The 18,026-nt window shown below is 33.3% G+C and overlaps 1 protein-coding gene across 8 annotated transcripts in view; it reads right to left on the minus strand.

Moving 5' to 3' along the window:
• The window catches only part of LOC118186626 (uncharacterized), a 195,615-nt gene that overhangs the window by 169,113 nt on the left and 8,476 nt on the right, over positions 1-18,026 (minus strand). For 5 of the 8 annotated variants that reach the window (XR_015043513.1, XR_015043512.1, XR_015043511.1 and 2 more), the window contains exon 1: positions 11,291-11,446. The exons of 1 other annotated variant lie outside the window; for it this stretch is intronic. Coding sequence is in view for 4 of the 7 variants with exons in the window: in XM_085825412.1 (XP_085681538.1) it covers positions 11,291-11,333 (43 nt within the window). In the remaining 3 variants the exon portion in view is untranslated. Of the gene's footprint in view, positions 1-11,290; positions 11,447-18,026 lie in introns of those variants that run through there. 2 more of the 8 variants (XM_085825408.1, XM_085825409.1) reach the window with 1 other exon arrangement.

Consider the following 18,026-nt stretch of genomic DNA (forward strand, 5'->3'; position numbering starts at 1 on the left):
AAGTAATAGTAAAGATCAAAATCCTAACAGGGTTTTAATTAAAATAAGAACCTTTAAGGTAAAACGCAAGAACATAAGAAAACATAATCCCCTCCCACCCAAAAAAAAAAAAAAAAAAAAAAAAAAATAGGCGAACAATGCAAAACTAGAATAGAAAACGAGAAACAGTTGAATATTTCTTAACGAAATGACATAGAATTAAACAATGTATGTATATCTCAAGAAAATTGCATCAATATACTAAGTACAGCTACTACGTTAATTCAGCACTTTTGTGCAATTAGAATCTGTGGTTTTGTTTCTAAAAATTTGTTTGTATTCGTAAAATAAAGTAAAACTAATAATAATAAATATAACTAAACATAAATTTAACATCTTAATATATTTGTTATCTTTAAATTATTTATGTACAATTTCTGTATTATAATTATGTTGTATACCAAAGAGAAAAATATAAAGCGGTCGATGAAGAAAACCATTCCTTTAGAAGGCTTCGATGCAAAATAAAAAAAGTTGGCAATGCCTGAAGTCATGTTACAAGCTATGCATCATCCATGAACGTGATTGAGTTCTTGACACGTAATGCTTTGCATAATGAAACGTACATCTTCGCACGCCTCTGATGTAACATAGAGAGAGATCTGGCTCTAGTTTTATCTAATATAAAGGGTATACCCGAATAATATTTTTTAATTAAATGGCTTAAAGGAAATGATTACAGCGGAAGCAGGGATTACGAAAATTGATATGCATCGCACTGCTACTGTCTGCGTACTCTATGTCATAGCCATGCTCATTGTGTTCTTGGAGCATCTGTAAATTAAAACTTATCAGCAGGATTTGTAACGTTAACGAACATTTTGTTGAATCTACTTTTACTATTTAAGAATTGATATCTCTGCAATTTCTCGTTCTACACATACTTTTCGAACACCATATGGCTGTTCTTTTTAAATCGTGATAAGTGTTTTATCATCGTTTTTGTCTTTCACCAGTGTGTGGTACTCTAATATTTCCTGCCAAAGTTTCAAATCTCTTTACGAGATCACTGTTAGTTGGTGAAACTATTTTGCAAGCGCCCTGTATTAGTAGAATTACAAGAATAGAAACAACATAAATTTATGTTAATTATCAAATTACTAAATTTTATGAGTTATCCGTTTTCCCTTTAGAGTACGTATTAGGGTAAAGGAAATAATATATAATCAGTAATCTTCTTAAAGAATTTGATAAATTTATTTTATATATGACAAATTAAACACATTTTCCAAAGATATTATATATTCCGCAGAAATAAACATTTCAAATTTCGTAGAAATAAACAGGATAAATTTTTATTTAATTAATAAAAGGAATTTTTATGCATAACTACTATTTAAAAATTGCATAAGATCGCTAGTAATAGTGAAAAATTCCGATATCTTTATAAAAGTTATTAATTTGCTTTATTAAATTTAGGGAATTATGCATAATTACCGGATTAATAATTTTTACTGAAAAATCTGTATCTAATCAAGATGCGAAGAGAATAAATTGAAAACATTACTATAGAATCAGAGATTGATCAAAAATAGAATTTCCCATCAGTACTTTCAAATTTAATTTTCTTCATCATAAGACTGTACAACAAACAATCTATAGTACATTTAAAAAGGATGTGATAACATTACGTAGTTTACTTCTTTCTTAAAGCTACTTTTAAATTTTTATTTATTTTACTTATTGGTGTTTCACTGTGTGATCATTTTCTAAACAACTTCCTGATAAACTATCGAGTTCAAATTTTGTGTACCCAGTGTTTGTCGATGGTAATTCAAGGTGGTAAAGCGATGTTTTTCAAAACTCGATTTAGAATTTTTAAATTTAATGGTTAAGCGATTTTTCGTACATATCTTCGTTTAAGAAGCGAAATAAACATACCAGAATTTTACTGCGTTCACCAGCGAATAGAGCGGTGTAAAATTTTTTCAATGAAAATTTTATGAAAATTGTAAATTAATTTCTGACATTTTGTCACATCTTTCAAAATCTCTCGATTTTTTAGACTATTTCTCGTTTATAATTTTAAAACTTCAGCGTTTAGAAATGTATCAGGTATAAAGTTTAGAAATTTTCACAGATTATGAAACAAACTTTGAGACTTCTTTTAAAACAAAAATAATAAAAAATATTAATTGAAGTATATTCTATAATTTTTTAAAAATATGTTGCGGAACTGAAGCATATAGAAGAAAAAATCTGATGTGTACACCACATGCATTCCTTGTACGGAATATTAAATTATACGCATTTTTTCTTGCATTTCGTTTAAACTTACTAAATTGAATTAAATCTACTTCGCCGACAGCGCATAAACCACAATAGAATAAATGCTCTCTATTTGTTTACCATACCTACACTCTGGCGCTAGGTTCACTTAACAGTATTATATCTCGTTCATATTATAACTATGTCTATGTCTATGTCTTATCACTTAGTAAGAGGCAATCGACCATTAACGGCCTTTACCAATATATGATACTTGACTTTTAAATGCTTGAAGAATCGAGTAAGTTGTATCCAATAATATGGAAGTACTTGTACACATGCTGTGCTAGAACTCAGAGATTACTAGCAACAAGAGGTGCTCGTGTGGCGCCATCTATTAGTGATCAAAAGCATTTTAGTTGACTGGAGTCTTGGTTGCGCCATCTCTTGCAGGATATATTGTAAGGCATTTTTAAAATTTCATAAAAATTATTCTTTTGATAAGCAATAATTGGCAATATTATAACTCAGAATGCACAAAATTTATATCATTTAAAGAATTATCTAATCGTTGCCACATGTTCTATTCAAATAATATAATAAAGCTAGAACGAAGAATAAAATAAATTAAGAAAACAAAACAAAAAAGAAACAGTTTTTCACAGACGATTGAGTATTTCTCATTCAATTAATTTAGTTCTCACTTCGTGACAAGGCAAAAATACATAAAAACTTAAAATATCTGGATTAAAAATTACGAAGTAAATCTTAAACGCTTATTTCCTCGAAAAAATTTCCAGAAAGGATTAAGCATGATTTAATTCGCAATAATAAATGAAGGCGTTATTTTTGTTGTTGCCAAGCTATGTTTCTCTAGATTGGCAACAAATCCACTACTCTACTGTTTCAAACGTAAACAAGCAATGGCCGCCATCAAAAAAATATTAGGCTTAGAGGCACTTAAACAACTTTAAAATTGTTGGTAATTCTAAAAATATTGCATACAGATTTACTAAAGACATAAAAACCTCAACTGGAAGATAAAAACAACATAATTCAATCATTTTTAAAGCAAAAAATGTACAATTTACAACATATAAGAGTAAAGAAACTGAGATCACTGAGCCGGGTAACAGAGTGGATATATATATATATATATATATGTAGTGGGGGAGTTGAAGATGCTAAATAACAATTCCAACGTTGTTTTCCACACCACAGAACATTTAATAAAGATAATCAGAAAAGGTACAAATTAGATTAAATACAAGTGCCGTTTGATCCAAACATAATTCTGTATAGCTTTTGCCAGTTCTTATCACATAACCGATTAGTGCTTACTCGCACTTGCTAATGTTATAAAGTCAATTTACCACCTTCGCGTGGAAAACTACAGTTCCTTATTCTACACCTTCACGTGCAGACAGTCATCGCACCACCTTCGCGTGGGATAGCAGAAGAGTCTCTCTGTCTATGTCATAGTCATCTTTCACCTCGCTGCTGGCGCATCGGTGAAGCCCTCTGATGGTTGTGTCGCACTTACGGATACTACAGTTCGGCCTTCCTGACACTTTTTCGTCCTCGAAAACACGGATCAGCAACACTGGAACATCAAGACAGTACCTGAAAATAAATTTTAAAAAAACAAAAGAAAAAAGGGAAAAAAACAAAAAGAAAGAAGTGTGGAAGACCCACGCATAGTTTTATATAGTAGAAGTCCACGGCTTCATGAGATCAGCTGCTGTAGTGGTACATCCAGGACCTTCATGGTGTCCCACTTTTTCCACCTGGTAACGATCTTTGCCTTTCCTCGCTGTCCACCTCCAAATTGCGTTCTTTGTATGGCAACTAAGTCGTTCACATTGTATACTTGTGCCTCTTTTCTCTTCTTGTATGTTTTTCTATTCTCTTCCTGAATTTTTAGAATGTTTTTCCTTGCTTCCTCTCTCATATCTTCTCGATCTTTCATCATAATATTTCTTTCTTCTTCTTCAAGAATTTCCATAATCTTTAAGTCCTCTCGATTTCTCATTTTAACACCAGTGAGAAGCTCAAATGGAGAACTCTTTGTGCTTCTGCTCTTAGTGCTGTTCAAGATCCGTTGTACATCTCCAACACTTGGTTAGATCATCTATGGATAATTTGGATAGGACTGGAATCAGAGTGAGATGAATCCTTTCCACTTGTCCATTTCCTCTAGGAACGCCGGTAGTTGTGAATATGTGCTGGATATTCTCTTGATTACAGTAATCTTCAAAATCTTTAGAGGTAAACGCCGTACCTTTATCACTTATAATTCTCAAAGGACTACCGAAAGTTGATTTCTGCAGTTTCAGCTTCTGCAATGCCTCTTGAGCTGATGTAGACTTTACTGGATAGAGCCACACGAACTTCGTGAATGCATCAACCACGGTTAAGATGTGATTGTAGTTCTTATTTGTCGACGGTAATGGTCCTATAAAATCGATATGAAAAGTGCTCAAAGGGATACTATCTTTTGGTATGGGATTCAGCAACCCTTCGCTCTTACCTCGTTTTCTGTCGCACAAAATACATTCTACACAATTTGAAATAACTTGCTCAATTCGTTTTCTAAGGTTAGGAATATAAAAGTCTTTTTTTTTTAGCAGATCTTCCGTTTTAGACACTGCGAAATGTCCCTTGTTGTGGATACTACGTATGGTTTCTAGCTCTAATGCTTCGGGTACCACAAGTAACTCGCGACCACTGTCGAACTTGTATAATATTCCATTTTTCACTAGAAAATCTTTCTTTAGTCCTTGCTCGACTAAGGATTTTAGCAACTGGAGACGCTCATCACTTCTTTGCGCAGCTGCAATTTTGGCTGTAATTTCTCCCTGAGAACCAGTAACCATCATGACCGTGTTTCTACTTAAGGAATCCACATGCTTCATTTGTTGCCCAGATCTGTGAACAATTTCATAGTCAAATTCTTCTAGAAGTAACGCCCATCTCGCAACTTTAGGGGTTAGATCTTTCTTAAACATGGTCTTCTGGAAAGCATCGCAATCCGTAACTATCCTGACCTTTGATCCTAAAAGGTAATTCCTGAATTTCTTTAGAGCTTCTACTATAGCTAAAACTTCAAGCTCATAACTAGATAGCTTCTCTTGTTGGAGACTAGTTTTTTTACTCATGAAGTAAATGGGGTGTAACTGTCCATCATCTGACTTTTGTAGCAATACAGCGCCGAAACCATGACTGCTTGCGTCTGTATGCAATTCTAATGGTGCTCCTTGTTTAAAAATATGAAGAACCGGACTTGTGGATAAAAGTTCTTTCAATTTATTAAATGCACCTTTTTGCTCAGGCCCAAATTTGAATTCTGCTCCGTTACGAAGAAGATCACTTATTGGTTTCGCTATTTTTGAATAATTGGCAATAAATTTCCTAAAATACCCAGTAAGGACCAAGAAACTTTGAATCTGCTTAAGGTTTTTGGGTTCCGGAAAATTTTGAACAGCCCTGGTTTTTTCAGTAGAGGGGCGAATTGTACCATCCTCAATAACATACCCGAGAAATTCTATTTTTCTTTTCAAAAATTGGCATTTCTTAAAACTAATCTCCAAACCATATTCTTTGGCTACTTCTAAAACGCGTTTCAACTTTTCTAACCCTTCTTTCTCATTTCGTGCTGGAATAATAAAATCGTCCATGTAAGTAACAACAGTGTCATCCCGAATTAAATCTCTAAACACATTATAAATAAATCTTTGAAACACACTAGGGGACGTGCACAAACCAAAAGGTGCTTTTAGAAATTCGTACAAGCCTGCATGAGTAATAAATGCCAAATATTTAGTGCAGTTTTCCTCAACTGGAACATGAAAAAAACCATTTTTTAAGTCTAATGTCGAAAAAACCTTTGCTTCACCCAAACGATCTAAAACTTCTTCTACTTGTGCCATAGGAAAAGAATCCTTAACTATTTTTTTATTTAACTGCCTGAAGTCAACACAAATCCGTGTCTTCCCCGATTTTTTTCTACACAAAACAATTGGCGAAGCATATTCTGAACACGACGGCTTTATAATCCCATCCTTTAACCATTCATCTATTTGATTATCAACAATTTTTTGATCAGCAAAAGGAATTCTCCTCGAATGCTGAGAAACTGGAATATCATCTTTTAATATTACTTTCATTTTTAAGTCTGTATACGCGGCTTTTCTAACGGTTTATACTCATTAATAAGAGTGGAAACAGTATTGCGTAATCCTTCATCTTTAATATGCCATAAATCTGTTTCGCTGTCTGCTTCAATGGCTGCAGAAATAAAAGACAAAAATTCCTTTCCGAAGAGACGGAATCATTTTCATATTGCGTATTCATCATTTGGTCACAACAGATCATTTTTAGACAGGAAGGGGGGGGAAATACAGTCTGTTATCAATTCATCAACTATGACTGCTTCAATCTCTTTTTGTTTTTTGCTTTCGCATAAAGAAAAAATAAACTTAGCCGTTTCCGCTTTAACCACGTGACCAAACGAACTTTTGAGTTCTATACATCCACTTGATAATTTATTCGGAAAAAGGGATTTCTTTACAACTACCAATTCACTTCCAGAATCTATTAAACATTTTACTTTCTTACCATCAATCAACAGTTCAATAAATTCTAACTTATTTCTAGCTGCATTACTCGATCCAATCTCTAACCCAGATACCTTTTTTGGAGACAAACTTTCCTCCTTTCCTAACCGTTTGGGACAATTCCTCGCAAAGTGAAATAATTCCCCTTTACTCCCACATACATAGCAAATACGTTCTGGTTTACTAGTACCCTGATTTACAAACTTCCCTGAATCCTTGAAATTGCTCTGAGCTTTTCTAAGATTGTTTTTGGAAAAATTAAGCTTTTTATTTTCTGGAGTTTCGATTCGTGTGTTACTGGTATCAACTAAAGATTTACCCCTGGATGAATAAAATAAATCACATTCTCTTCCCAATTGATTAGGTGGGAACCAACTTTGACCCTCCCGAACGCTAATATGTTCCTTTGTTTTAGAATCAAGAGTTTCATACAGCTTATCAGATACAATGAGATCACACAATTTCTTAAAGTCATCTACCTCTCTTAACTTGCAATAATAATTGAAAGTTGCACTGAGTCGAGACGCGAACTGAACATGCGATTCAGATGAATGAATGTCTCTGCGCATTTTTAAAATTGTTCAAACATTCACGCGGTGTTGGCTGAAAAACATACGTTAGAACATTATTACATTTATCACCTAATATATTAATCAACACTTCTGATTTTAACTCCACTGGTACACTTTTAGTAGTAAAAGCTTTCTCAAGTGACTGAAAAAACAAATGCATAGCTTCCGGTTTCTGAGGTACAGCTATAGTTAGTGTTTTGACGCTTTTAATGATATCTTCAACACTAGTCTGCACGTTTCTTCTATCACTTGATAATGATTGTGATTTTAAACTTTCTAATTCAATCTGCTTCTCAATTTGAGCTAATTTAAGACGTTCGATCTCTAAAAGATAGTGTTCATTACTTGTTTTAGGTGTCCGATCCTCTGCGATCGACTTGACGACGCCACGAACAAATTCAACGTTCGTTTTGAAAACATCAGAATTTTCGATAATTCTTCTAATGTCAGCTTTTTTAGCAATTTCTGGAACAATCTGTCCAATTTGTTCCGCAATTAATATTAAATCACTTTTCTTTAAATTATTTAGGAAACTCATTTTAAAAACGAAACAAACGTATCACTATCTTCAAGAAAGAAATAAAGCAAAGTTTTCACAGTACCTTCTCTGAAGTATCCAAATATCCAAATATCACGGACAGGCCCCCAGATTTTCTGTAGTGGGGGAGTTGAAGATGCTAAATAACAATTCCAACGTTGTTTTCCACACCACAGAACATTTAATAAAGATAATCAGAAAAGGTACAAATTAGATTAAATACAAGTGTCGTTTGATCCAAACATAATTCTGTATAGCTTTTGCCAGTTCTTATCACATAACCGATTAGTGCTTACTCGCACTTGCTAATGTTATAAAGTCAATTTACCACCTTCGCGTGGAAAACTACAGTTCCTTATTCTACACCTTCACGTGCAGACAGACATCTCACCACCTTCGCGTGGGATAGCAGAAGAGTCTCTCTGTCTATGTCATAGTCATCTTTCACCTCGCTGCTGGAGCTTCGGTGAAGCCCTCTGGTGGTTGTGTCGCACTTACGGATACTACATATATATATAAATATATTTATATACGTTTGGTGCGGCGGATTGCAACCAAAATACGAGGTGCACATCTACCTGTTATAGCAGTCCTATATACAAAATTTCAACGTTCTGAGGCTACTCGTTTTTGAGTTATGCGAAATACGTACGTACGTACATACGTTCGTACGAAACGTACGTACATACGTTTTTGAGTTCTGTACGAACGTATGTACGTACGTGCGTTCGTACGTATCTGGCATAACTCAAAAACGAGTAGCCTCAGAACGTTGAAATTTTGTATATAGGACTGCTATAACAGGTAGATCTGCACCTCGTATTTTGGTTTCAATCGGCCGCACCAAACGTATATAAATATATTTATATATCCACTCTGTTACCCGGCTGAGTGATCTCAGTTTCTTTACTCTTATATGTTTGTAAATTGTAAATTTTTTGCTTTAAAAATGATTGAATTATGTTGTTCTTATCTTCCGGTTAAGGTTTTTATGCCTTTAGTAAAATTGTATGCAATATTTTTAGAATTATCAACAATTTTAAAGTTGTTTAAGTGGCGCTAAGCCTAATAATTTTTTTGATGGCGGTCATTGCTTGTTTACATTTGAAACAGCAGGATAGTGGATTTGTTGCCAATCTAGAGAAACTTACAACAAAACAACAAAGATAACGCCTTCATTTATTATTGCCAATTAAATCATGCTTAATCCTGTCTGGAATTTTTTTCGAGGAAATAAGTGTTTAAGATTTACTTCGTAATTTTTAATACAGATATTTTGAGTTTTTATGTATTTTTGCTTTGTCGCGAAGTGAGAACTGAATTAATTGAATCAGAAATACTCAATTGTCTGTGAAAAACTGTTACTTTTTTGTTTTGTTTGCTTAATTTCTTTTATACATCGTTCTAGCTTTATTATAGTATTTGAATAGAACATGTGGCAACGATTAGATAATTCTTTAAATGATATAAATTTTGTGCATTCTGAGTTAACTAAAATGCTTTTGATCCCTACTAATAGATGGAGCCACGCGAGCACCTCATTTGTTCAAAGATTACTTATTCTGCGGTCGGCGGCACAGGAGCCTCCGTCGTAAGTAATCTCTGAGTTCTAGCACAACATGTATATAAGTACTTCCATATTATTGGATACAACTTACTCGATTCCTCAAGCATTTAAAAGTCAAGTATCATATATTGGTAAAGGCCATTAATGGTCGATTGCCTCTTACTAAGTGATAAGACATAGACATAGCATTCTGAGCTATAATATGGTGGTGTGGTGTGGTGTATTTAATTATGGCAAAGCACACTAGGGCTATCTGCCTAAGGGGAGGGATGCCTTTCGTGGAGGACTTTCTAAGGGAAACTGGCTCGTATACACGTTACACATGGGGAAAACCACGAAAACGCCCATGCAGCCAGCCCGTTCGCGGGATTCGAACCTCAGACCGAACTACCAGTGTTCAGCGTCTTTACCGCTCGGCCGCTGGTGGGCCCGAGCTATAATATGAACGAAATATAATAGTGTTAAGTGAACCTAGCGCCAGAGTGTCGCTGTGGTAAACAGATAGAGTGAATTTTAAAAAATGCATTTATTCTATTGTGGTTTATGCGCTGTCGGCGAAGTAGATTTAATTCAGTCCAATAAGTTTAAATGAAATGTAAGAAAAAATGCGTATAATTTAATATTCCGTACAAGGAAGTCATGTGGTGTACACATGAGATTTTTACTTCGTACAAAGAAGTAAAAAGCGTTTCTTGAGGAAAATTGTTTTTGAGTTTGTCATCTCGATGTAGTTAATGATGAATTGGCGATATTCGTTTTTTCATTTTAGATTCAAGTAAAATGCTTGTTGTAACATTGTTATTACATCCAATTTCTGAACCCGAATATTCAAAGCCATTTCTTCATTCCCTGAATGCCGTTAAGTTATTTTTCTTTACCTCATAGTTTGCTAATATTTTTTGCTTATGGTTTAAAAAATGACTACAAATTTCAACTTTGATAACGTGTAATTGAGACAAAAAATGTAATATAATTAAGAAACACTTTTATACAATAAGCTTTTACTTAAAATGTATATGATAATTAATGCGCTAAAAGAAGAAATATGTTATAAGCCATTATCAAATGTATAAATTATTATCTTTTAGAATATTCTATTTAAATTATCTGCAATTGCTTTATCAAATATATAAACTATTATCATTTTCTATTCTATTTAAAATTTTATATTAGTTTTATTGCACTGAAAATGTATAAGACATTATCTTTTTACAGTTTCTGTTTAATTTAATTGCTTTTTTAAATGTATAATCTATCATCGCTTCTAATTTACTATGGGCGCCTCGCAATTTTATTATTCGCGATATAAATTCTCTAAATAAATTTACATAATCTATTTATTCCTAACAAACTATAAGATAAATTATTTTAATTTATGTCAATAAAATATTATTACATAAAGGTCTTTTCTTTCAATTGTATTTTATGATGATACCTTAGAGAATTAATTTTCTTTTTCGTTTAAGGAAAAACGGTTTTATTTCTAAGTAATAAAATAATTCATTACAATCCTTTATCATTTATTTGAATGCGAAAGTTCATCTGATTAAAACGCTTATTTATTATGTGGTCACGAACTCTGACGTGCTACGATGAGTTTCATGGAATGTCGCAGATAAGCTACCATTGAATTTTCTTGCCTACATGAAAGCTGATTCCTTTTCATAAAAAAATAAACAAGTATTAATTTTTTTTAAATGTATCTTCTCCCTTTGAGTCGATTAAAAAAGTGTATAAAAATATAACTTACTATGACTTAAATGTTGATGCTCCATGGGCAAATTATGATCCATAACTTAATTTTAGATATTTGTTCAGCATGCTATGCCTTTACACAGGTTGACAGAAATAGGCAAAGCTTTTGTTACATTATCAAGGAGCTTGCACAGAAATGTTTAGAGCATTTAATAGACTCACAGAATATGGATCTTGTCATATGACGTTTGGAAAAAAAAAAAAAAAAAAAAAAACCGAGCTCCATATGATTGGCAGAAAATGGCGTCACGAAAGTAAAACTGATATACTTCGTACTGATAAAACAGCTGCCATTACGCGATAAAGCAATTTTCATGATATCTATTTTTTCTGCAGCTTATCACTTATTAAAATACAGAGACTTTTAATGCTTCAAAAAGCTTTCCTTGTTAAATATCTGTTGGATGTTTGATCGTAGACCATAGTTTTAACATTAAGAAATCTATATTGTACTGTAGACCAGGGTTTCTTAAACGTTTTTTCAGTCGCGACCCTCAGGACCCCATAATATTTACAAAAACTTTGTGGGACCCCATAAGTATTGTGCAAATCCGACACACGCGTGAGTGAAACTTGCAGTTTTAGGTCAGTAACTTTAATTTCTAATTTTAAGGCATAGAACAATGTGAAAATTTTAAATAAGTAACAGACGAAATAGAGTCGTGTGCAAAGTAAGGGAAATGAACATTTATATTATAAACAGAATGCATCAAAACGTTTTCCTTTTTCCTTTATCTGTACTGTCTTATCTTTATCTGTTTTCAGATACACTGTGTAAAAATATTTGTTAATTGTAAATTAAATGTATTATAGTAAATTAAAGAAATATCAAAACTGCTAAAATTTTTGGCGACCCCCTGCCTGCAGATCTCGCGACCCCCTCACTGTTTAAGAAACCCCGCGTAGACTTTCACAATATGAGGGTTTTAGTCCGTTAAGTCCTTTTAGTTACAAGATATCAAACTTTCATTTTTTATACACGCCTCATAAATAAAAACAGAAGAAAGCTTTCCATAATGAGTGAAAGAAAAAATAATCCATCTTCACACTACCAAAGTACGCACTAGACGCTAAAGTGGTTGCCAAACTCACACTCAGGACGTCGGTTAAGCTCTCGCTAGTGGCTTCACTGCAGTAGGCGCGGCTAAACGTGATCACTTTTGCCCACAGCTATTTTGGTAACATTTATCGATCAAAAGATGAGATAAAAATATCCTTCAAAATATCCATGAGACTTAACATAAATATAACAAGAAATATAAACATAGGCAATTTTAAATGCTAGAAAAATTAAGTTTATGACTGGCGCTTAGTTATTATAGCGCTTAGTTAGGTGGTTCGTCGAGGCAGATGAATAATAATTAGATTCTAAATTGCCATACCAAATTAAAATGTATTCAGAAGAAAATAATTTTTACATCCGATATAGTATTCAAAGTGATCACCATAATATCAACAGCTTTTTACACACGTTTAATGTACCTCTTTTATTTCGTCAAAACTTTTGAATGCAATTAGAAGGATCAACCAAATTATGATCACAAAATTATTCGTAAGGAAGAATTCCTCGTTAAGAGTTTTCAGAGTTTTTTCCTCTCTTTTATTTCCGTTATTGCTCAGAAAATTGAAATAGGAATGTGATTTGGCAGTCCTTTTCAATTTTTTCAGTTTCTTCTAAAATGCAGTCTTCAGAACAAAGTTCCAAACATTCTTATACTACTGCTAACTTTACTTTCCATTGCTGCAAGTATTGCTAGTAGTGAGAAGCGTTTTCTGCATAAAATTCATTGATGAGATACTTAAAAACTACAAATGAATGTTTTGCACTTCAGAAATCTTTCTCTACTGTCTACCTAACGAAAAAAATAATCAAATAATATCTAAAGTTCTGCGAACAAAAATAATAATGTACTGCTAAATAATAATAATAATAATAATAAGGTACTTTTTCGTTAGCCGGGCGCAAGCGAAAAATCGCCAGATAATGTAGAATTCCGCCAAATTTCTTACAACTATAAGGGGAATGTTCGTTTGAAGCCATGTTCTCTATTCTCTGAATTCACTCAAAAGTGAACAAGTTTTCCTTTTTATCTTTCATCTTAATTTTTGTTTTAAAAAATGATGAAAATTTGGGATTTATCCATAAGCAGTGAAGAAGAAGCAGTCTCTATTTTTTAACAGAAAGGTATATTGGCAAAGAATGCAACATGCGATAAGAATCATGAAATGAAACTGTATTTTTGTGACGGAGTACGTTGACGGTGCAATCTTCCAACATGCCGCACGAAGAAGTGCATTCGGAATGGTACGTGGTTCAAATCGTTCAGATTGAGTTTTCTAACATCTTTGAGATTTATTGACGGCTGAGGCGAAGAGATGACATCAGTCAAATATTGTGGAAAACAACTGAATATGAAGTTGTAGATTGGAACAACTACTTAAGAGAAGTATTAAAGGAACTGAGCCAAAAAAAAAAAAAAAAAAAAAAAAAAAAAGAGGTCCTGAAAAACTAGTTGAGATAGACGAGACCGTATTTACGAAACGAAAGAACAATGCCGGTCGAATTCTTCCACAATAGTGGATATTTGGTGGAGTTTGTTGCGAAACGGACGAATGCTTTCTGGTTAAAGCTCCAAATCGTTCTTTACCCGTACTGTTAGATGCGATAACAAATCACATCGAACAAGGGTCAATCGTCTATTCCGATTCCTGGAAGGGCTACTGCACAACTGAAATGGAAGAAGCTGGTCTACAGCATTTCAAAGTCAATCACAGGTACAATTTTGCTGATCCCGACATTGGTGTAAACACTCAGAAAATCGAACGACTTTGGGGCAGTGCCAAATGCAAAAATAAAAAACATCGGAGAACTCGCCATCATTTGAAGTCGTACCTCACTGAATTTATGTGCAGACGAGGAATAAACGGCCCATTTGAGCAAATCCTGAAGGACATCACCGTATTCTCAAAAAATCAATATAATTATAAGCATTCTGTAACAGCTTTAAATAGTATTAAAATCTTGTAGTTTAAATAATTTAAATAGATGAACATATAAGGTATTTGTGAATAGCAGTATTTGAAACCTGACTCGAGTGCCACGTGCGACTCTCGCACGAAGAATGTAATTTATTTTTAAATGTGAGAATATGTTTTCTCTTTTTGTTTGTATGTCGCCATTTTTTTGAGAGTTAAAATAAAAGTTATTGCTGTGTTCCATCATTGGAGTTGCTTCATTTCGCCAAAGAAGCATCACAATTCTTTTTGGGTAATACTTTATTATTAAATTATTTTATAAATATTTGTTTATAGTCGAACGTTTTCGACTTTTATTCCGTTGAATGTTTTGTCATTTGCTTCGCTTGGCGACTTAGGTCGCGTTTGGTTACGCCCGGCTAACGGAAAAGTACCGGTAATAATAATAATAATAATAATAATAATAATATATAAATAAAATCTTTCTTCAGAAATAAACGCAGAGTCTTAATTTATTTCCCTGCATGTCTTTTAGACATTCTTTACAGTTACTTAATTATATATTTAGAGGGTCGGCAAATTCACGGATCGGCCCAGGTGGCAAAAGTTCCGGCTTCGCCATTGACATAATTACACTACCATCAGGAACAAGAAGCTAGAGATGTGTTGTACTTTCGCAAACTGCTTCAAAGAACCGATTCAACTTTTTGAGAAGGCAAACGCTGATTCCTGAGAAAAGATGTGTAGTTCTTGTAGCTCTTTTAGAGTTCATTGAGAGCTCGCTTGTAGCTCTTTTATTAATTGTGCTAGAAATATTCGATTTCCATTTCAGGGGAGCAAAGAATGGTTATCTTCTCATGTTAAAGTGAGTTTTATTTTTATCATTTATTTTATCAGTAAATGTTTTAACATCCCTTTACTCTATAATTTTATTCTTAATTCTATGTAAAAAGGAGGTTTTAGGAAATTTCAAAATATAATTTGAAAGAAATTAGCTCATAAAATTAGTACTTCCATCGAGTTGTCCCTTTTCGTTCTTCGCTCCATTCTCGCACACCGGTCTTGATTCATTCCGAGTTCCCGATCTTAATCAACAACATTATTAATACTGAGCAATGCGTCATAAAAAATAACCGATTAAGTTCAGAAAGCGAATGGTTCTGACCTGATTCCATCAAAGAGCGGTTTTGCCCATCTCTACAAGAAATCTTCATTACTTTTCGGAAAAGAGTATTCGTTGTTTGCTTTTCGTTATTTTGACTGTAGTGTGTGAAGTAAAGGAAGTATTGTTATCGCGAAAAAATTCTGGTATCATATTTCAATTTAAATATCCATTTTGACTATGATTTTTATATGACGTCTGTACGTATACAGAGAATAATATAGGAGTGCTATAACATCTAGTCGTGCGCCTCTCCTTTTTATTGCAATCGGCAGTACCAAACGTGTATGTATAAAAGTACTTACCTGGCTTTTATTTTAGCAAATATTGGTCTAGTTTTTTTTCCCAATTATAGAAGCGTTTTAAATGGCGAAAACATTCATATTTTCGAAATGTCAAAGTAAAAAAAAAAAATTCGACTAATAACGAAATCTAACATTTAATTAGGTCTTCCGGTTCGTATACTTATAGAGAAAGTATTATACTTCTTATGAAAAAATAAAACTAAGAGAAATTTGAATTCCATGTGACCAAAAAATTGACCAGCATATTTAATTTCAAAATTCGCAGTTTTTGATACCAATTTCGACTTGCCTTCAGAGATCTGTTAGTAAAGTGAAAATAATTTAAGGAAATAAGTTTAAACGAAGGGAGAATATATATATATATATATATATATATATATATTTTAATAGGCCGTACAAGGAAGTCATGTGGTGTCTAAACAACATTTTAAAATTAATTTTATAGTCCGAAAGTCGAGAGAGAAAAATTATGTGCGTAATATAATTTGCGAAGAACGCGATTATAGTAAAAACATAAGAAATGAAAAGTAGTTATGGTAAACTACTGGTAACAATCACAATACTTGTTTCTTTAAAAAATACATTCCAATAGGAGTACATAGCAGAATGAATATTACAATACCTGATGGATATTGAGCCGATATCTGAGACGGACACATCATAGCACAACGTTCGGCTCAATGCAATTTTAAAGCCTCAGGGAAATCTCACATGAATGTGTCTTGACTGCATTTCCCAAGAGGGATATCAGAGGAGCGAATAAGAAAGGGAGCGAACAAAATGCCGAGTTTTGAGAGATCGAATACATCAGCAGTAGATAAGGCTAAAACGTAAATAATAGAAATAAGGTGAAACGTAAATAATTGAAAGAAAGTGAAATTACATATTTGGAAAATTTCTCAAGTCTGAGAACACCTGCCACGTCCGGATAGCTTAGAAAGAAGCTGCACAATAAAGCTTTAATGTTCCCGTTCTAAGAGATATTTTTGAAGTCATTTATGAAGTACTTAAAAGCTAAAAATGTATATTTTGCACTTTAGAAATCTTTCTCTGCTGTCTGCATAACAACAGAAGCAATCAAATAAATCTCTAAATACGAGTATCATCGACGGTTCTGCGAACAAATAATTGTAATAATAATAATATTTTTATGAATTTTGTATTTAGATAAGTAATTTCACTAGAATTATAATTAAAATTGTTGTATTTTTTTGTGTAATGTAGCGCGACACAATTTTTAAGAGAAAGCTATCCGGGAAAAGTAAGAATACAGGGGTACGTGCATTTAACATTGAGTAAATGGGTGCTCGGTAATGTGCATTGAAATTGAATAAATGCAATTGACCACTATGTTAGCTGCAACTGTATTCCCACCCTCGTATTGCTTTCCAGTAATTTTGAGAAGCAGAAAGTACTAGAAATATCTCGCGGTCGATTGAAATTATTAAGGCCAAAGAGAGAGCATCTGTTCTCAGTTGTTTAGTTAGCCGCTGTTCTTATTGTTGTGAAATGGTTAAAAGTCGCTAAATTTGGTGACCATTTGGCGACATTTTGGTCCCGTTCCTGTATTACCTTAGTAAATAAATGCGATTAAATCACCATGTTAGCTGTAACCGTAAATTTAACTTCGTATTGCTTTCCAGATCTCCTGCTATAATTTCGAGAAGCAGAAAGTATTAGAAATATCTAATAGAGCTGAGTCAGTTTTCTCTTAAGTATAGTATAGAAATAATATATACGTTATTATTCCTGCGTAATACGTGCGTACAGGTTCGTAATAAATTCAGTTTCATCAAAAGAAATATTTCAGAACTCTGGAATTTTCCACAGAAGTATTCGTACAAGTGTTCACAATATCACACAGTAGAATCAGTACTAACACTTCAAACTGCTAAGAACATTAAACACAACGCAATACAAAGTGATCTAAAAAGAAAACTAACTCGAATTTATCTCAGTTGACGCGGAACTACAACTCTCAACAATAGTAACTATGCAACTAAACTCAGATGCTCTCTCTCCGGCCTTTTATAGATTTCAACCGGCCGCCGAGTTATTTCTAGTACTTTCTGCTTCTCGAAATCACTGGATAGCAATACGATTCTGGAATTACGGTTACAGCTAACGCAGTGGTCAATTGCATTTATTCAGTTACAATACTTTATACGATAATACAGGAACCGAACCAAAATGTCGTCAAATTTGGTGACTTTTGGCGATTTCTTGCCAAATTACCGAGATATCCATTTATTCAATGTTAAATGCACTTGGTCCTGTATTCTTACTTT

This window comes from Stegodyphus dumicola, chromosome 10, assembly GCF_044657685.1.
Source record: "Stegodyphus dumicola isolate Sdum_Otavi_A_Nest chromosome 10, ASM4465768v1".
Lineage (NCBI taxonomy): Eukaryota > Metazoa > Arthropoda > Arachnida > Araneae > Eresidae > Stegodyphus > Stegodyphus dumicola.